Genomic DNA, 14,306 nt, shown 5'->3' with positions numbered 1-14,306 from the left:
TCCATGCAGACAACAGAACTGAGTGTGCGTGAACTATGACTAGCATAAAAAATTAAATGTACGCCCTAACCGGCCTGGGCTGGGAGTTTTAGCCGTCTCCCCCAACCCCCCTCCCCCTTCCCAACTTTGAAGTTCGTGTCCAGTTGAACCCCTAGCTGGTATTCTATCTCGTGACCTCTCACTCACGCATCGGTCAGCGGCGAGAGTTGAATTCACAGAGACAAGTTGCCGTGGCAGGACGCCCCAGGGGAATTCGTGCGCTACCTTGAATGCCCCAGTTGGCTATCTTCAGAAGGATGTGACCACCCATGTTTTGGCAGCATGGAAAGCGGCTTTCTACAAAGCTCCCCACCCTCGCATTTAATGTCGTCAACCAGATATCTGCTCTGGACGCCTACTAGGCCGACCTTGCATCTGCAGGCCTCGGGTTACGTTCGCACAGATGTTGCCAGCGCCTGCCTCAGAGAGCGAGGCCATCAATCGAGCCAGGCCGAAAGAAGCCTCATAAAACGGGGTCCTGTCCTCACGCGACCCCGGGGGTTCGGGTGCCCAGAGCCCGCTTCCCCTTGAGCGCCCACTCAGTGGCAGCTAGAAATATATGTGTGCCCTTTCACATTTTACGAGGTGAGGTGGGAAACAGTGAGTCGGAACAGGGTTCACAGCCAAGGAACAGCCAGCCAGAGCAAAACAGTCCAAGAAAACCTTGAGATAAGGGGGCAGACACAACACGAGAGTCGTGCAACATAAACCATAGGGAATGGGAAAAACCGAGAATTACAAGAGTCAGGGGTTGGCAGCGCATTGAAGGAGTCTCGGATCCAGCGCGGCTGTCTCGGCCGGGACCATGGAGAAGACGGTTGTGCTCATAACAGGCTGCTCGTCCGGGATAGGGCTCGGCCTAGCTGTCCGCCTGGCCTCCGACAGCGCCGGGGCGTTCAAAGGTAAAGGCGCTATGTGAGCAAGCTCTGTGGGTGGTAAAAATTGACGCAGCATGGGTGCCATGGGTCCTAATGCGAGCCAGGAAAATGAACCCTTCTGACCTCCCGTGAGCAGGATGGCAGCCATGAGCCCGATATACTCCCAGACCCTGGCGCCACTGTACCTGCTGCACTGATAGCATAGCCCTGGTGGCAAACTTCAAACAGCAATTGTGCTTGCCCTGGCCTGTACTGTCGTGTCATACCTGCCCTGTTATGTTATTAGCATCTGTGTAGCGCACACTCTGCCTTTGGCGTATATTGCGGGCATCTTGGCGCTTTCCGTAGTCTGGGGAAGACTTTCCCAAACGAATCTGAGGGATAAAACAGTTCTGAGGGTTCCGTGGTATCCCTCAGATTCGGCTGTGAATATATGCTGTCCGCACTGTGAAGAGGTGTCTATGTTCATATGTTAGGAGTTAGCTGAATGTGTGTACATCGGGAGTGTGGCGTGTATGTTCTTGTGTTTGAAAGTTGAGCTCGAGAGCTGTACTACATACATCATTACGCAGCTTCTAAGACGGGTCCCTTCTGTGCCACCAGATAGGTCGGACGTTCCTCCCACCCCACACACGGCAGGTTCATCGAGCATGTCCTCTGGTGACAGGGGGCACGGTTCTCATAGTCAGATTACAAATTGTCCAGCCTCGTCTGGCCTGCTCTCGCGTGCGCATAGAAGCCGAGTGTACTTACGTCTGAGGTGGCGCAGAGCGCGCCACACGATGACTTGGCTCCCGCACCTCTGCGCGTGGAACGGGTGTCTTGATTGCACAGGTATCCGCCCCTCTTGCAAGAACTTGCAGACCTGACCGTCCAAAATGCAGGTGCAATGTTACCGCTGCGCACGCACGCCGGCGTGTGCGTCCATCCTTACGCGCACCACATGCTTTGCAGCTCGACGCAGCTGTCTACACCGAAGGCAATTTATTAATTGTGTCCGTGCTTTGAAGAAATATGTAATTAAACTTTACCTCATTTTGGCAAATATTACCGACCCGGTGGTTATAACATATACCATTAACAAATTCCTTTAGACACCCCAAGTCCACTTGATAGTGATACTTCAATTCTTGACTGGTTTGGCCTAAAGGCAAGTAATTATAATCATAATAGTACTCAAGGCCTAATGTGTTTTGGGGTTTGAAGCCGCCGCGAGGCAGTGTAAGCTCATACAACAACCGTCAATGCCAAATGAAAAATACGAATTAACCATTTGCCACTGTAGTTCCCTTCAACAACTCCTGTGCATGCACTGGTACTCATTTTTTGGGACCGGCACTTTTGTTTTCTCATCAGGCTTTGACCCAGAGCAAAAGAGATCAAATAAAACGCAAAGGGGGAAAGATGGAAGGGGACAGAGACTGAAAACACAGCGATAACGAAAGAAAGCAATGCTATAAAAATAAGCTGCAAGAGTGAACTGGTGGTGGATGAAAGATGCCTGAGGTGGAATCAAGACTATAGCGCCTTGGTATTCAGCATGTCAGACATTCCATAGCGCGCTCCGTGGCTTCGGAGCCAAACTTTGACACGGGCACACAAATTAAGCAATGTGCACATTGGTTCGTTCCCTGCTCCTCCCACACACAGCATTGCTGGCTGTAACTGTTTCTCAACATTCAAAATTGTGATAAGCAGTGGCTGTTCAAATCTCCAGCACATTTATGTTTCCAAAAAAATGCAGAGTTCCTATTTTCCTACAGATTTCTTTGGGCACGATGTAAAAAAAAGACCTTTGCCGTCACGGTCCTGCCATTCACAAAACCAGCAGGGGCTTCCACCTGGAAAGAGTGTTTCGAAATGTACACAACCCTTTTGAGAGTCAATAAAGCTTTTTTGTCAGGTAAAAGTCCTAGCGAATCTCAGTTAGGGAGGATTATGAAAGGGGCGTCGCTTCCCAATGGCAATTTGCACTGACATGTATCAATGGTTTGTGACCACCAATGCGATTACAAATTGTTAATTAGATTCCAACACCTCAAATTAGGTGCTGTTTGATTCCTTAGGGAGAAGCTTTTGCCCAGGGCTTCTCTGTTGACGATCGTTCCAGGTGCCCTTACAGGATGTGGGTGGGGGAGGGCCAGTGGACCACTGCTGCTCTCTCCTGATGTCATCCCAAACAAACTCATTTTTTTTCAAAGCAGCAGCTGTTCCTTAGATGGGCACACGGTGTTGTTAGAGTAAAATCTTTCTTGTTCGAGAAAGCAGGAGCAGGGATGCAGGTTTGCTGTCTCTTACAGGCCACCATCCCTGCATGCGCAGCCAATTACGGAGGATCACAAATGGTGACCTACCTAATTAATATTCATGAGGCAGGTTGTATTGAGACCAACAGAAAATGGGCAATCTTCAATTCAACCTATTCGTAAATAGTCACAGCGCAAATGGCATTCGGGTACCCAGCGCAGCTACTAGGCATGTGCATAGTGGGCGTTGGCACAGAGTCCACGTCACTGTACCATTTGGAGGCGGGGAGGACAAACTACCCTTCACCCAGCAGTGTCTGACTTTGCAGCCGGTACATGCCCTGCTCTGCAGTGCTAAAGTCCACACACTGGCTGCGGCATGTCAGGCAAAATCTAAAAGATGGTATACTGTGACACGGCAGGAGTCTTCCTCGGCCCCCAGCTAAGCAAGTATGTAGCTGCAGACGCACATGGTGCACACATCACTTCTCCCTCCTCTCATCCACCGAGACACCACCTTTCAACCTGTCACTGAAAGTTTGGTTGTGCTTCGCAAAACCGTTCACAAGTGAAATTGTGTGTAAAACTGTGACTAACATGCAACTACCCATTTGCCATCATGACTGACTCCTTTCCTACTAGCCAGAGATGGATCGGTTCAGGGCTGGCTTTAGTGCTGGTGCCAGCTGGTGCAACAGTCTTTTTTGGCGCCCCACCCATGATCTCCTCCTCGGATTCCTATCACCTGCAAAGGTGCCCATCATCTCGCAATAGCCCCTCTTTCACATACATTTAATTTGTTTCAAAGTGCACGTAAAGGCTCGCTTTACTAATCCATTCAGCTATACACATAAAATACAGATTTGCTCTTTGCAGCAGGCATATTAACCCTCTGTGCTACTTCATGCTGAGTCAAAATTGCCACTAGACAAAACTCCAATCTCTCTCTAGCAAGAGCAATAATCACAAGAGTATCTTGACATTTTTATTGCTGCCTATAAGCTAGATGCACAAGAATCTCTACAGCATGTGCTTTTAAATCGTAAGTTATTGCTAAACCCAGCGCCCCCCTGAGGTTAGTAGCCTCCCTCCAGGTCAGCGCCCAGTGCGGCCACCCTGGTCACGCTGCCCTAAATTGGCACTGGGTCAGTCAGCCTGTGGGACATGGGGGGAGATTGGGTGACAGGACAGGGCCATGAGGGTGCAGGAGGAATGAAACGAAGGTTAAAGACAGGAGCACACAGAAGGTAAAGATGGAGAAGGAAAAAATGTAGTAAGAGAAAAAGGGGAATCACGTGCAAGGAAGAAAAACAGCTGCAATAGGGCGAGAAAGACAAGAAAAGAAGAAGAAAAGAAGATAAAATAAGGACTCCCTTAACGGGACAGCACACAATAGGGGAAAGGAAAAGAAACAAGGGCAAAACACTGAAAGGGTGAAAAATAGAAGGGCGAATGAGAGCAGGGAAGTGAGAAATAAGAGAAAGAAGAAATTGATGAGGCAAGAGGTAGAAAAAGAACCAAAAGAAAGGGGTGGAGAGAGAGCGGGGCAAACGAGCAAGAAGCAAAGGAAATGCGAACACTTGAAAGAGAAAAGAGTGGCAGGGCCAAAGGAAAGGGGGAAAAGCAGAGATTTCAGATTGCAAGCGGATGAGAAGAAGAGGGTTGAGAGTGGGCCTGGGGTTGAGTCAGTCAAACTTCAGGCTCTGCCTGACACATGTCTACTGCCAGTAGAATGGTGAGCTGCAGGCTCCCTGCTAAAAAGCTGCAGTAATCTGTTATGGAGGTTATGAGTTCTAATCATCCTGCAAGGAAGGCTTAGCCTTCCATCCTTCTAAAGTCTGTAAAATGAAGCACGATAAATTGGCTATCAGTAGCATCTGTTATTTACAGCGTTTAGAAATGACAGAAGTGGGCAATGTAGTGCTATATAAATAATAAATACATTATCAATCCTGGGCCTCACATGTGATTGACTTTGCCCCAGTCTTAATGGCCTGTCAGAAAAAGACGCATATGGGCAGCTTTTCTAGCTAGTCAGGATAATGCAGTGCATAACCATCTAAAATAAAAGCAGTGTGTATTTAATTTGTGGCCATTATTTATTTATGCTGTTATCCATGTCACTGATTACCAGGGAAGTTACTTCTTGTAAAGTTGCTTGGATATTACCAAAGAGTATGAAAAGTCCTTCCTGGAATGTAAGGTCGAATTCAAATTAGTGAGTCTCAAACTTTCACCTTAATGCCTGGGGTCCTAAAACCTTGAGGCTGGCCCTGCCATTAGCAAATCAGTCTGTTTGCAATGCGTGCATCTCTGGTTTGTAAACACGGATAGCATATCAGGCCATTAGTGCCATGAACATTTTTTATTTGATTTATTAGCAGATTTTTGGCATATTTGTGCAATTTGGGGAATTTCCCACATTTTTTGTCCGTTTCCTGCCTGAATTTGAGTTGTTAGACGTACAAACACTCAGGACAGAAAAAGATGCTGAAAAAAAATATTTAATGGAGAGATGTCTAATGGGAAAGCAGACAATGTTATCCGGATTCACATAAAAGCAGAATGTGTACAGGTTACAGAGACCCTGCGTGTTTCAATTATCTTACTTTCTAAACGTTTTGAAATATTGAAAATAAATGCACAATGAAGTCTGATGTACTTTTCTATTTTTTGGATTCTGCTTATAAATATTGTAATCGGTCAAAGCTGCTCAAATAAATTGTATTTCCTATACCTGTAGAAATATTTTTCCACGGTTTTGGGCTTCCTATGCTAATGATGGTCCTCTCACATTTAAATGTTTTTCTAAATTGAGCATGTTATTAAATACATCGATCTGGAAGAATATTTTTGGAATGTTACAACTGGAAAGTGTTAATTGTGGGACTGATTATATTGGCCAAATGAAATCTTGGCCACCTAATGAGGTCACTTGAGAACTATAGGGCTCCCCTGATCGCAGGAAATATGGGCACTTATTAGCCAAGATCGTCTCTTTCACTTTATTGTGCTTTTTAGGTCTCGCATATGTAACGCGCATGCGCTGCCATAGGGGAGAGACCTAATGCCATCGGCACAGCTTTCCCTGCAAAGACATGCACGCATTGCATTGCTTGCAATGGCAACGTGTGCACAACTGGCGATTCCCTTGCGGGAGTGCGTGGCGCCATATGGCGGTGCCATATAGTCGCATGCTCCCACAAGGGAATCGTTTAGGCCCCCTCCCCCTGCTGCGGCGCGAGGCGTGCGCTTGTTAGCCTTCATTTGAACATTTAGAAGGTTTGGTTGACTTTGGGTGGCACATCTTTACTTTATTTGTGCGAAAGAGGGATCTTTATTAATTCGGTGACTGCTGTGTCTAGAGTTGATGACTTTTCTCACAGTGCATGAACATTATTTTGGGAGAAAACATTGTTCATGAAGTTTTGGCATTCCAGTCCCGCTCATAGCGTTGTTTGTTGTCAGGTGTTCACAGTTTAGCGAATTTAATTGGTCTCCAGTCTTGATAGGGGTAATAATACTGGGTGTGCTACCGTGCTTTCCAAACACCGTGCGTCCTGTGTTCTGCAGTGAGGAGCAGTGAATAATTTTGGGTTCCAGAACGTAATATCTGGTGTTTGTACACTGAAATGGCAGGTGAAAGTGATATTGCTCCAGAGTAAGCTAACGTTCACCTGGTTTCCTCACATATACTTCCCCAGAACTCATCACACCGCATTGTGCTAAGTGCAGAGGCGTGCGTGCAGTGTTCGTTTGACTGCTGCCTTTGCTCGGAACACCTTAATCTTTTCTCGAGGGCTGCGTGCAACTATGCAGGGTTAGATATGTGAAAGGCCGCCCTGTGCACGTGACCTGATGGGGACCTGGAATGCTGCATACTTGCAGAGGTTTAGCAAAGACCACTGAACAGCAGGTGTTGGGGATTACATATTAATTTAGTGAGAGCAGGAAACGGCTCTGAAGAGACGCCTGTACGCTGTTGTTAACCCGTCCCCCCATGGAAACCATTGTAAAAGGATTGCTTTTAGAAGCGCACCAACAGAGCCACCATTCGAAACTCTATTGTGCTCATTATGCGCAGTAAGTTTTCTACTCCCGCAAATCTCACAGTTAGTCGTGTAGTTAGGTGACATTTGCCGGCATTCTCCAAAACTGAGTGGCACCTAGTCGTATTTTACCCGCATAAACAGTATTTTTCAAGTAACAAATATTGGGGAAATCCATCAAAAGTCGGTATTTTCAAATTTGAAACCTAAATTGAAATAACTTAATTAGGAAATCGCTTCAAATATATTTTAAATCTATCCAAACTATTCCTAGATGATTAAAAAAAAAAATTAACAGCTAACAAGGTATTTCCTTATCCGCAAAAAATACTGATTTTAGACGAAATCATGTTAAAGTACCGGCTGCTGACCCTTCCAGAATCTCTGAACAAATGGCGATACTTGTTCATGAGAACAGACCAGCATTCCGTCTCATTCGCAAAGCCCACTCTTGTCCTGCTTGAGGTAAAAGGCTCACTGGGGGCACATGTCCAACCAATGTGCTGGCATTTCCACTTCTAAAAGCTCAAAAAGTAAACGTAGGTCTCGCTAAGGTGGGGGGGGGGGTGTCCTTGTATACGTGTCAATATGAGTGCTGACCACAGTTATGTACTGGAACTTTGGGCAGTCTGGCACTGCTGAAGGGGCCTGTGTTTAAGCTGTTTTTGTTTAGGACCGTGGGCCATGACCAGGCCAAAAATGAGCAAGATTTGGCACAGCCAATAGGTCTCACTTTTGGGACCTTCTAAGTATTTAATTATGCAGCACAATATCCTTGGTGCAACAACATCAACTGCTGCGTGGCTAAACACTTATAAGGTCCCAAAGGCGAGACCTATTGACTATTGCCAATGCTTGTTCTTCTTCCTGGTGTCTCGGGTACTGAAACAAGAGGTTCTAGGGAGGACAGACCTTCGGGACCTAGAATTGTCCTTAGCATAAAAGTGAGTTCCCCTTTAAGAAACCTGCTTTATTATCGTATTGTGTTTACACTCCCACTCAGGCAAGCCGAACGCAGCTGGAGGGGAGACTACGCCCCTAGAATTTTTTTTTATTTATGGCCCGGCTTAAAGACTATAAACAAGCTATTCTCCAAGCTAAAACTTCATATTTCTCCCTGAAGATTATCGATTCCGCTACAAGACAAAATATATATTTTCTATAGTTGAGGAGCTTTCACACCCTGATAGAGTGACTATAAAGCCCCTCCCCTCTCAAACTCTTTGTGACTCCCTCAACTCATTCTTTATGGATAAAATCGCTAAGATTAAAAGTAGCATCACTTCTTCCATACTACCCTCTATTTCGGTACCTATTATTTGAAACTCTTATATAGTGGACCAGATACCCCTGATATCCGAGGACGAGTTCTTTGGTCTTCTAAAAAAGGTAGGCTCTGGCTCCCCCACAGATTGTTGTCCGCCTCACATTTTACAAGAAGTTTTCACCACCTGTCCTAAACCCCCTCTGGCACTTTTCAATAATTCCCTCAGACTTGGTTTGGTCCCCGATTCCTTTTAGATAGCTAGATAGCCGAAGTTGTCCCCATTCTGAAGAAACCCAATGCTGACTCCTCCTTAATGAGCAACTTTCGTCCCATCTCGTTGCCCCCTTACCTCAGTAAGGTGCTTGAGGCCCATGTTATTAACTTCCTTAGTTCTTTCATCAAACGCTCCCAGTTCCTTGACCCGCAACAAGCTGGCTTTAGGCCAGCTCATTCTACTGAGTCAGTCATCCTCTCAGTTATGGAGGAACTTAGGAGGGGAGCGGATCTTAAGACCAGCCAGGCCTTAGTGCTCCTGGATTTGTCGGCTGCCTTCGACACGGTCGACCATAACATCTTAATCGACCGTGTCGGCAACGCTGGCATCCAGGGGCCGGCTCTCAGGTGGATCTGCTCTTTCCTCAGCAACCGACACCAAGCCGACCGCCTCTCCAACTTTTCTGCGGAAAAAGTTAAGCTGACATGTGGTGTCCCCAGGTATCCTCCCTCTCCCCCCTTCTTTTTAACCTGTACCTGACTCCCCTCATTCGGTCCCTACGTGGAAGCAAGGTCACCGCTTTTAACTATGCAGATGACATCCAGCTGGTTTTCGATATCGACTCCTCAGACCACTCAATCCATAATTTACAGTCCACTATGTGCCTCATCAGTAATTGGATGGAGGCCAATCATCTAAAACTCAACCGCGACAAGACTGAGTTGATCTTGACCGCAGGTACTTCCCACCCGTGGAATTCTAACTTTTGGCCCCCCCGCCTTGGTTCCCCTCCCTGCCCTGCTGATTCGGCAAAAAGCCTGGGGATCATAATTTGTAAAGACCTTTCCATGAAGTCCCAGATTAGCGCAGTGGTATCTTCCTGCTTTTTCCACCTCCGCAGAATTCGTAAGATCTCCCGATTTTTAACTACGGAGGCTCTAACGCTGGCTCTTCTGGCCCTGGTCATCTCCTGTATCGACTATGCCAACTCGGTCTATGTTGGCATCCCCGCTTACCATCTTCGTCGTCTGCAGCTGGTACAAAATCAGGCTGCTAGACCCATTTTTCATCAACCGAGACATCACCATGTCCGCCCCTTGCTTAAAAGCCTTCATTGGCTCCCAGCGGCTAAACACAGTGAATTTAAACTAGGCTGCATCACTTTTAAAGCACTGGCCGGCCTTGGTCCAGCCTTTATTTCTTCCCTGCTTCACCGCTATCTTCCTTCTCATAATCTTCGTTCCTCCCACCTGGCTCTACTCACAACCCCTACTTTTATCCGTAAGAAACACTGTGGCCTCAGATTCTCTTTTCTTGCCCCCTCTTGTTGGAACTCACTTCCTTTGGAACTTAGATCAACCACTTTCTATACCCACTTTAGATCCCGTCTGAAAACTCTATTGTTCTGCCAGGCCTATGTGTAACACATTACCTGTCCATTAACCTTCACTGCTGACTTTCTGCTTCTCCCTCCGCTCACAGCGCCATGAAACCGTTTGGTGTAAGTGCGCTTTAGAAGTAATTTTAACATAACACAACATAATATAACATACAGTCACGCTTGGTGTGAGGACATGGAAGCAATGTAGATTCTCTGAAGTCTTGTATAAAAATCTGCATCCACTGATGGTAAAGTTTCAAGAAGCAGGTGCTCTTAGGAGCTCTGTTTACAATGTGACATCTACTATACTTTGAGACAAGGCATATTTTAAAATGGCCATTTCGAACTTAACAGCAGACAGGGCTGCCTTCTCCCCCATGTGTTTGAACTCAGAGAAAAGTTTGGAACAAGCGGGTGTCATGATACTTTTACCTCACAGTTTTGTAAACAAAGTAGCTACAAAAGATTGGTTTTACAATCCCTAGGGCCGACCAAACAGTCAGGGCCCACAACAGTGGGCTAGCCACTCGTCCCCTGCCTGGAGCAGACCGCCCACTCGCCTGCCTTTCCCCAACCAAACCTTGCATTCTTAATGCCATTTTGTGTTTCTGCTTCTCGCACTGCAAGGAAGCAGTGGGGCGAGGCTCCTCCGCCCATGTGAAGGAGCCGCCCCTGAACCTACATCAATAATATTCAACAGTTCTTTGCCTCCACACAAATACATATATATTCCCATGCTATTTACATGTAAAGCGTCACATTAACATACATTGCCATTGCAGTGTTGTGATTGACTTAGGGTAGGGGAGGGAGGCTGCCTTCTTCCTGTGTGGAGAGGAGAGAGGAGACACGACACGGGACCTGAGGCGAAGGTAAGTTAACATTTTTAATTAAATTAAGTTAACCCCTCCACCCGTGCGACTACCTCCCCGTGCCATCCCCCCACCCACGATATGGTCGGCTGCGACTGTGTAGGTTAGAAGGTAAAGTGACAGTGGCACTGTTAAACCAGTCCTAAAAGGCTGCCCTCCATGAAAAAATAACATGCAATATCTAGGTAATTTAAGACACTTTAATAGCAATCCAGTGTCATGTGAGTGTCCTTGAAAGTTCAAGCTTAGGTAGCTGGATAAATTAACAAAATGAGCATGGCTGTGGAGGCCATGCACTGTTTTGTGGAAGCACACACCTTCTGCCCAATCAAAACACGTATTCCTGGCTCCCAACACGTGGGCAGAGCCAACGCTCCTCTCTAAAGATGATCCTATAATTGTTTGGCGACAGGTGCTCTGTAAATCCAGATTATAAAAATGGGTCTAAGACCTCATTACAAATTTTCCAGATTTTGGTGCTGGGTGACTGAGAGCCCGAAATCTCCAATTCTAGACAGTATCCTTGCACCAAAATAGTGCAATTACTACATGGCTTGTCCCCAGAAAGTCCCTCGATTTGAGGGACAAATATGCCAACATTTTCAGCTTGCTCGGAGCAGTTGGACAGTGTCTGTAGAAGGGTCAGTGGTGGGGATAGCGGTATAGTGGGGCATAGCAGGGCAGAATTAGGACAGGGAAGCGTTGTATGTTCACCCTGCAGGGCTGGCTGTGCTCCTGCCCCTACTTCCGGACTGCACCCAGTGCTGGAAATACCAGACTCACAGACACTGGCCTACTTGGACCAGCCAGAGGCGGTATTCTTCCAAAGTTAATGCTCTGGGGGGAACCATCACTCATAAGGAGGGCTTGTGTGGTGTGTCAAATGTATGATGCAGAATCATCACATACATTGGAAAAAAATCCAAGTTCTTCTACTTCAAAATCAAAACTCCCACTGCAATCCACTCGAAAGGATATATGGTTAAAATAATAATTGTGCAGACAGGGAATAATTATTTTTGTAGCAATGATTATCATTTGTACATGAGATGCTACGTGATGAGTTATAAGTGGAACATGTTTTTTGACTAGATGAAGCTGATATTTTTAAAAGTCATATTGTAGATCTAAACCAAAAGAAGGTACGTTGGTCCTATACTGGTTTATAGAAAAAACATGAGGGGGAATAGATAGCTATGTACAAGGTCCACCATGGTAAGAGGTAGTCCTATGGATGTTACACTGCAGGGGAATAATTCCCTTTGGAACTAGGGCCCTCACACACCCAGCCAGCAGGTGTCATGTTTCATCATTGGGCCTGCTCCTCGTCGGGTCGGCATTGAGGTTTTTTTTGGCGGAGATCTTTTGTTCCATGCCGTTTGGTGTCATGGGGTGAGGGGCCTCTTAAGTGTAGATGTGCTGGGCTGGTGAGCGCGGAATTAAAAGCAGGTCAGGAAGTCCAATGTAGGAGAGTAGGGTCCGCTTCCTATGGTCACCCCCATTTTTTGCTGTGATTTTCCGGTTTTTCGACTTTAGTGTGGTTGTGGGCCTGCTAATCAGAACCCCAGCCCAGCTGTTCTCTCTTTAAATTGATACCATGTACTTTAGGTACATACCAGATTGGGTATTGGGTCACCTTTGTGAGCCCCTGTATAGTGTACCCTCGGTACCCAGGGCATGGGTGCATCCAAGGCCTACCAGGGGCTGCAGCATGTATTATGCCACCCCTGGCTGGCCCTCCAAACTGACACCACAGGGTGATCACTCAGCTTGGGCAAGGTGGTGTAATCACCCCTTACTTAGATATAGTATACCTATATCTACCTTATATATAGACACATATGCACCTATAAGACTATGGTAGGCCTCAACAATCCTGGAGGCAAAGTGCTTGGTTTTATGTGAGAGGGTGCCCTAGCATGAGCGGAGCCCCTCTGCAGCTTTCGGAACCATCTCCTTATAGCTGCTCTATGATATAGCCATACCATATACTCTTAAGTGCATTATAATCCTTGTGGTTAATGCTAACTTTGGTTTGGCTTTATCAAAACATGTCGTGTAAGGTGTCAAACACTTTGGAATACTACCCCCCCCGCCAATACTGTCGGCGGGGGTAGCATTCCACCCTTCTAGAGGGAACAGACATGTATGTTACTGCTTTACTCGGTTAAAGTTAAACAGAGCCCCAGCATCACAAAATGGATGCTGCTGCCAAAGACACAAGTCTGACCTCCTGCTGCTGGACGAAACTCCGGCAGGGAAGGCCTGGACAATAGGTTTCCTGTCCAGGGAGGTGCCAGCACCTCCCCAGACAGACAGATGTGTATTGGAACAGGAAAGGCTGCATGAGCAGATGCTTTATGAGACACTACCTGGGGCACACAAGGTGCTCCATGCATAGCCCGGTTCAAACCAGTTGCTGGGGCACTCCAGCCCCAGCTCTGGTACGAAACTGGACAAAGGGAAAGGGGTGTAACCACCGCCTTCTCAAGTCCACCCATAGGAGGGACCTAGGCAGGTAATCCAGCCCCTTAGCTTAGTATAAGTGTAGGAGCTGTGTCCCCAGGACTTTAGATTATCCTGGAAAGAAACTTTGATACAGAACTCTTGGACCTTCGACATTATATTCTGACTAGAAGACGGAAGACATCTCCCTTGCGGTCAAGGAGTGACCACCCTGTGCAAACAGGCACCACCAGTAACTTGCCAGTCTGCTTTGTCCACACTCCCGTCGGAACCTGAAAACTCAGCGACACAGGAACTAGACTCTCAGACTTCTCTGACTCCGACCCACATCCACAGCAAAGCTGAGACCCATGACGGACACGAGAGAGACGTGGGACCGGACACCCTGGACATCCTGCATTTTGCTAACAGCTCGACTACCGAGGTACCCTCACAGTTGTGCATTGGGGTACGAGAAGCCCCAGATCAGAGGGCCATTTGCACCGAAGCTCAGCCCCCACATTCCAAGAGTGCCGCATGGGGCCCGCTCTTGCATTTCAGCTTGACGCGTCTTCCCGGTTCTTTGCCCGTTGGCTAGTGAGCTCCCTGAAGACTTTTCTATAAAACTAAACTGCTTTCTTGGTTGCTCAAGGTTTGCTCCAACTTCCCTTCAAAGGAAAAGCGCCACAGAAATTGCTGGTCTGCAACAGAGCCCATCTTGACATCCTGCTTGGGTTGTAGTTGTAGTTGCCAAGGCTTTTTGGGTCCAATCCGGATACCGACACTGTAGTCAACTAGATCCTTTGTGGGACAGCTCGAATCCAGCGCCTGGTCATCGTCGATGCCTCCTGGACCTCGTGCTGAAGAGACATGTTCACCTTCTTCACCTTCAAGCACGTGACATCGCCTGGTTCC

At 47.0% G+C, this 14,306-nt stretch overlaps 1 protein-coding gene across 1 annotated transcript in view; it reads left to right on the top strand.

Annotated features, from left to right (window-relative positions):
• Positions 1 to 702: 702 nt before the first annotated feature.
• The window catches only part of HSD17B1 (hydroxysteroid 17-beta dehydrogenase 1), a 107,082-nt gene continuing 93,478 nt past the window's right edge, over positions 703 to 14,306 (top strand). The window contains exon 1 of the mRNA XM_086920487.1: positions 703 to 941. Within this exon, the coding sequence (XP_086776613.1) occupies positions 845 to 941 (97 nt within the window). The 5' untranslated portion in view covers positions 703 to 844. The remainder of the gene's footprint in view (positions 942 to 14,306) is intronic.

Source organism: Lissotriton vulgaris, chromosome 5 (genome assembly GCF_964263255.1).
Source record: "Lissotriton vulgaris chromosome 5, aLisVul1.2, whole genome shotgun sequence".
In the NCBI taxonomy this organism is placed as follows: domain Eukaryota; kingdom Metazoa; phylum Chordata; class Amphibia; order Caudata; family Salamandridae; genus Lissotriton; species Lissotriton vulgaris.
Note: the sequence above shows the minus strand (reverse complement) of the source record. Positions and strands in the feature narration are given on the sequence as shown.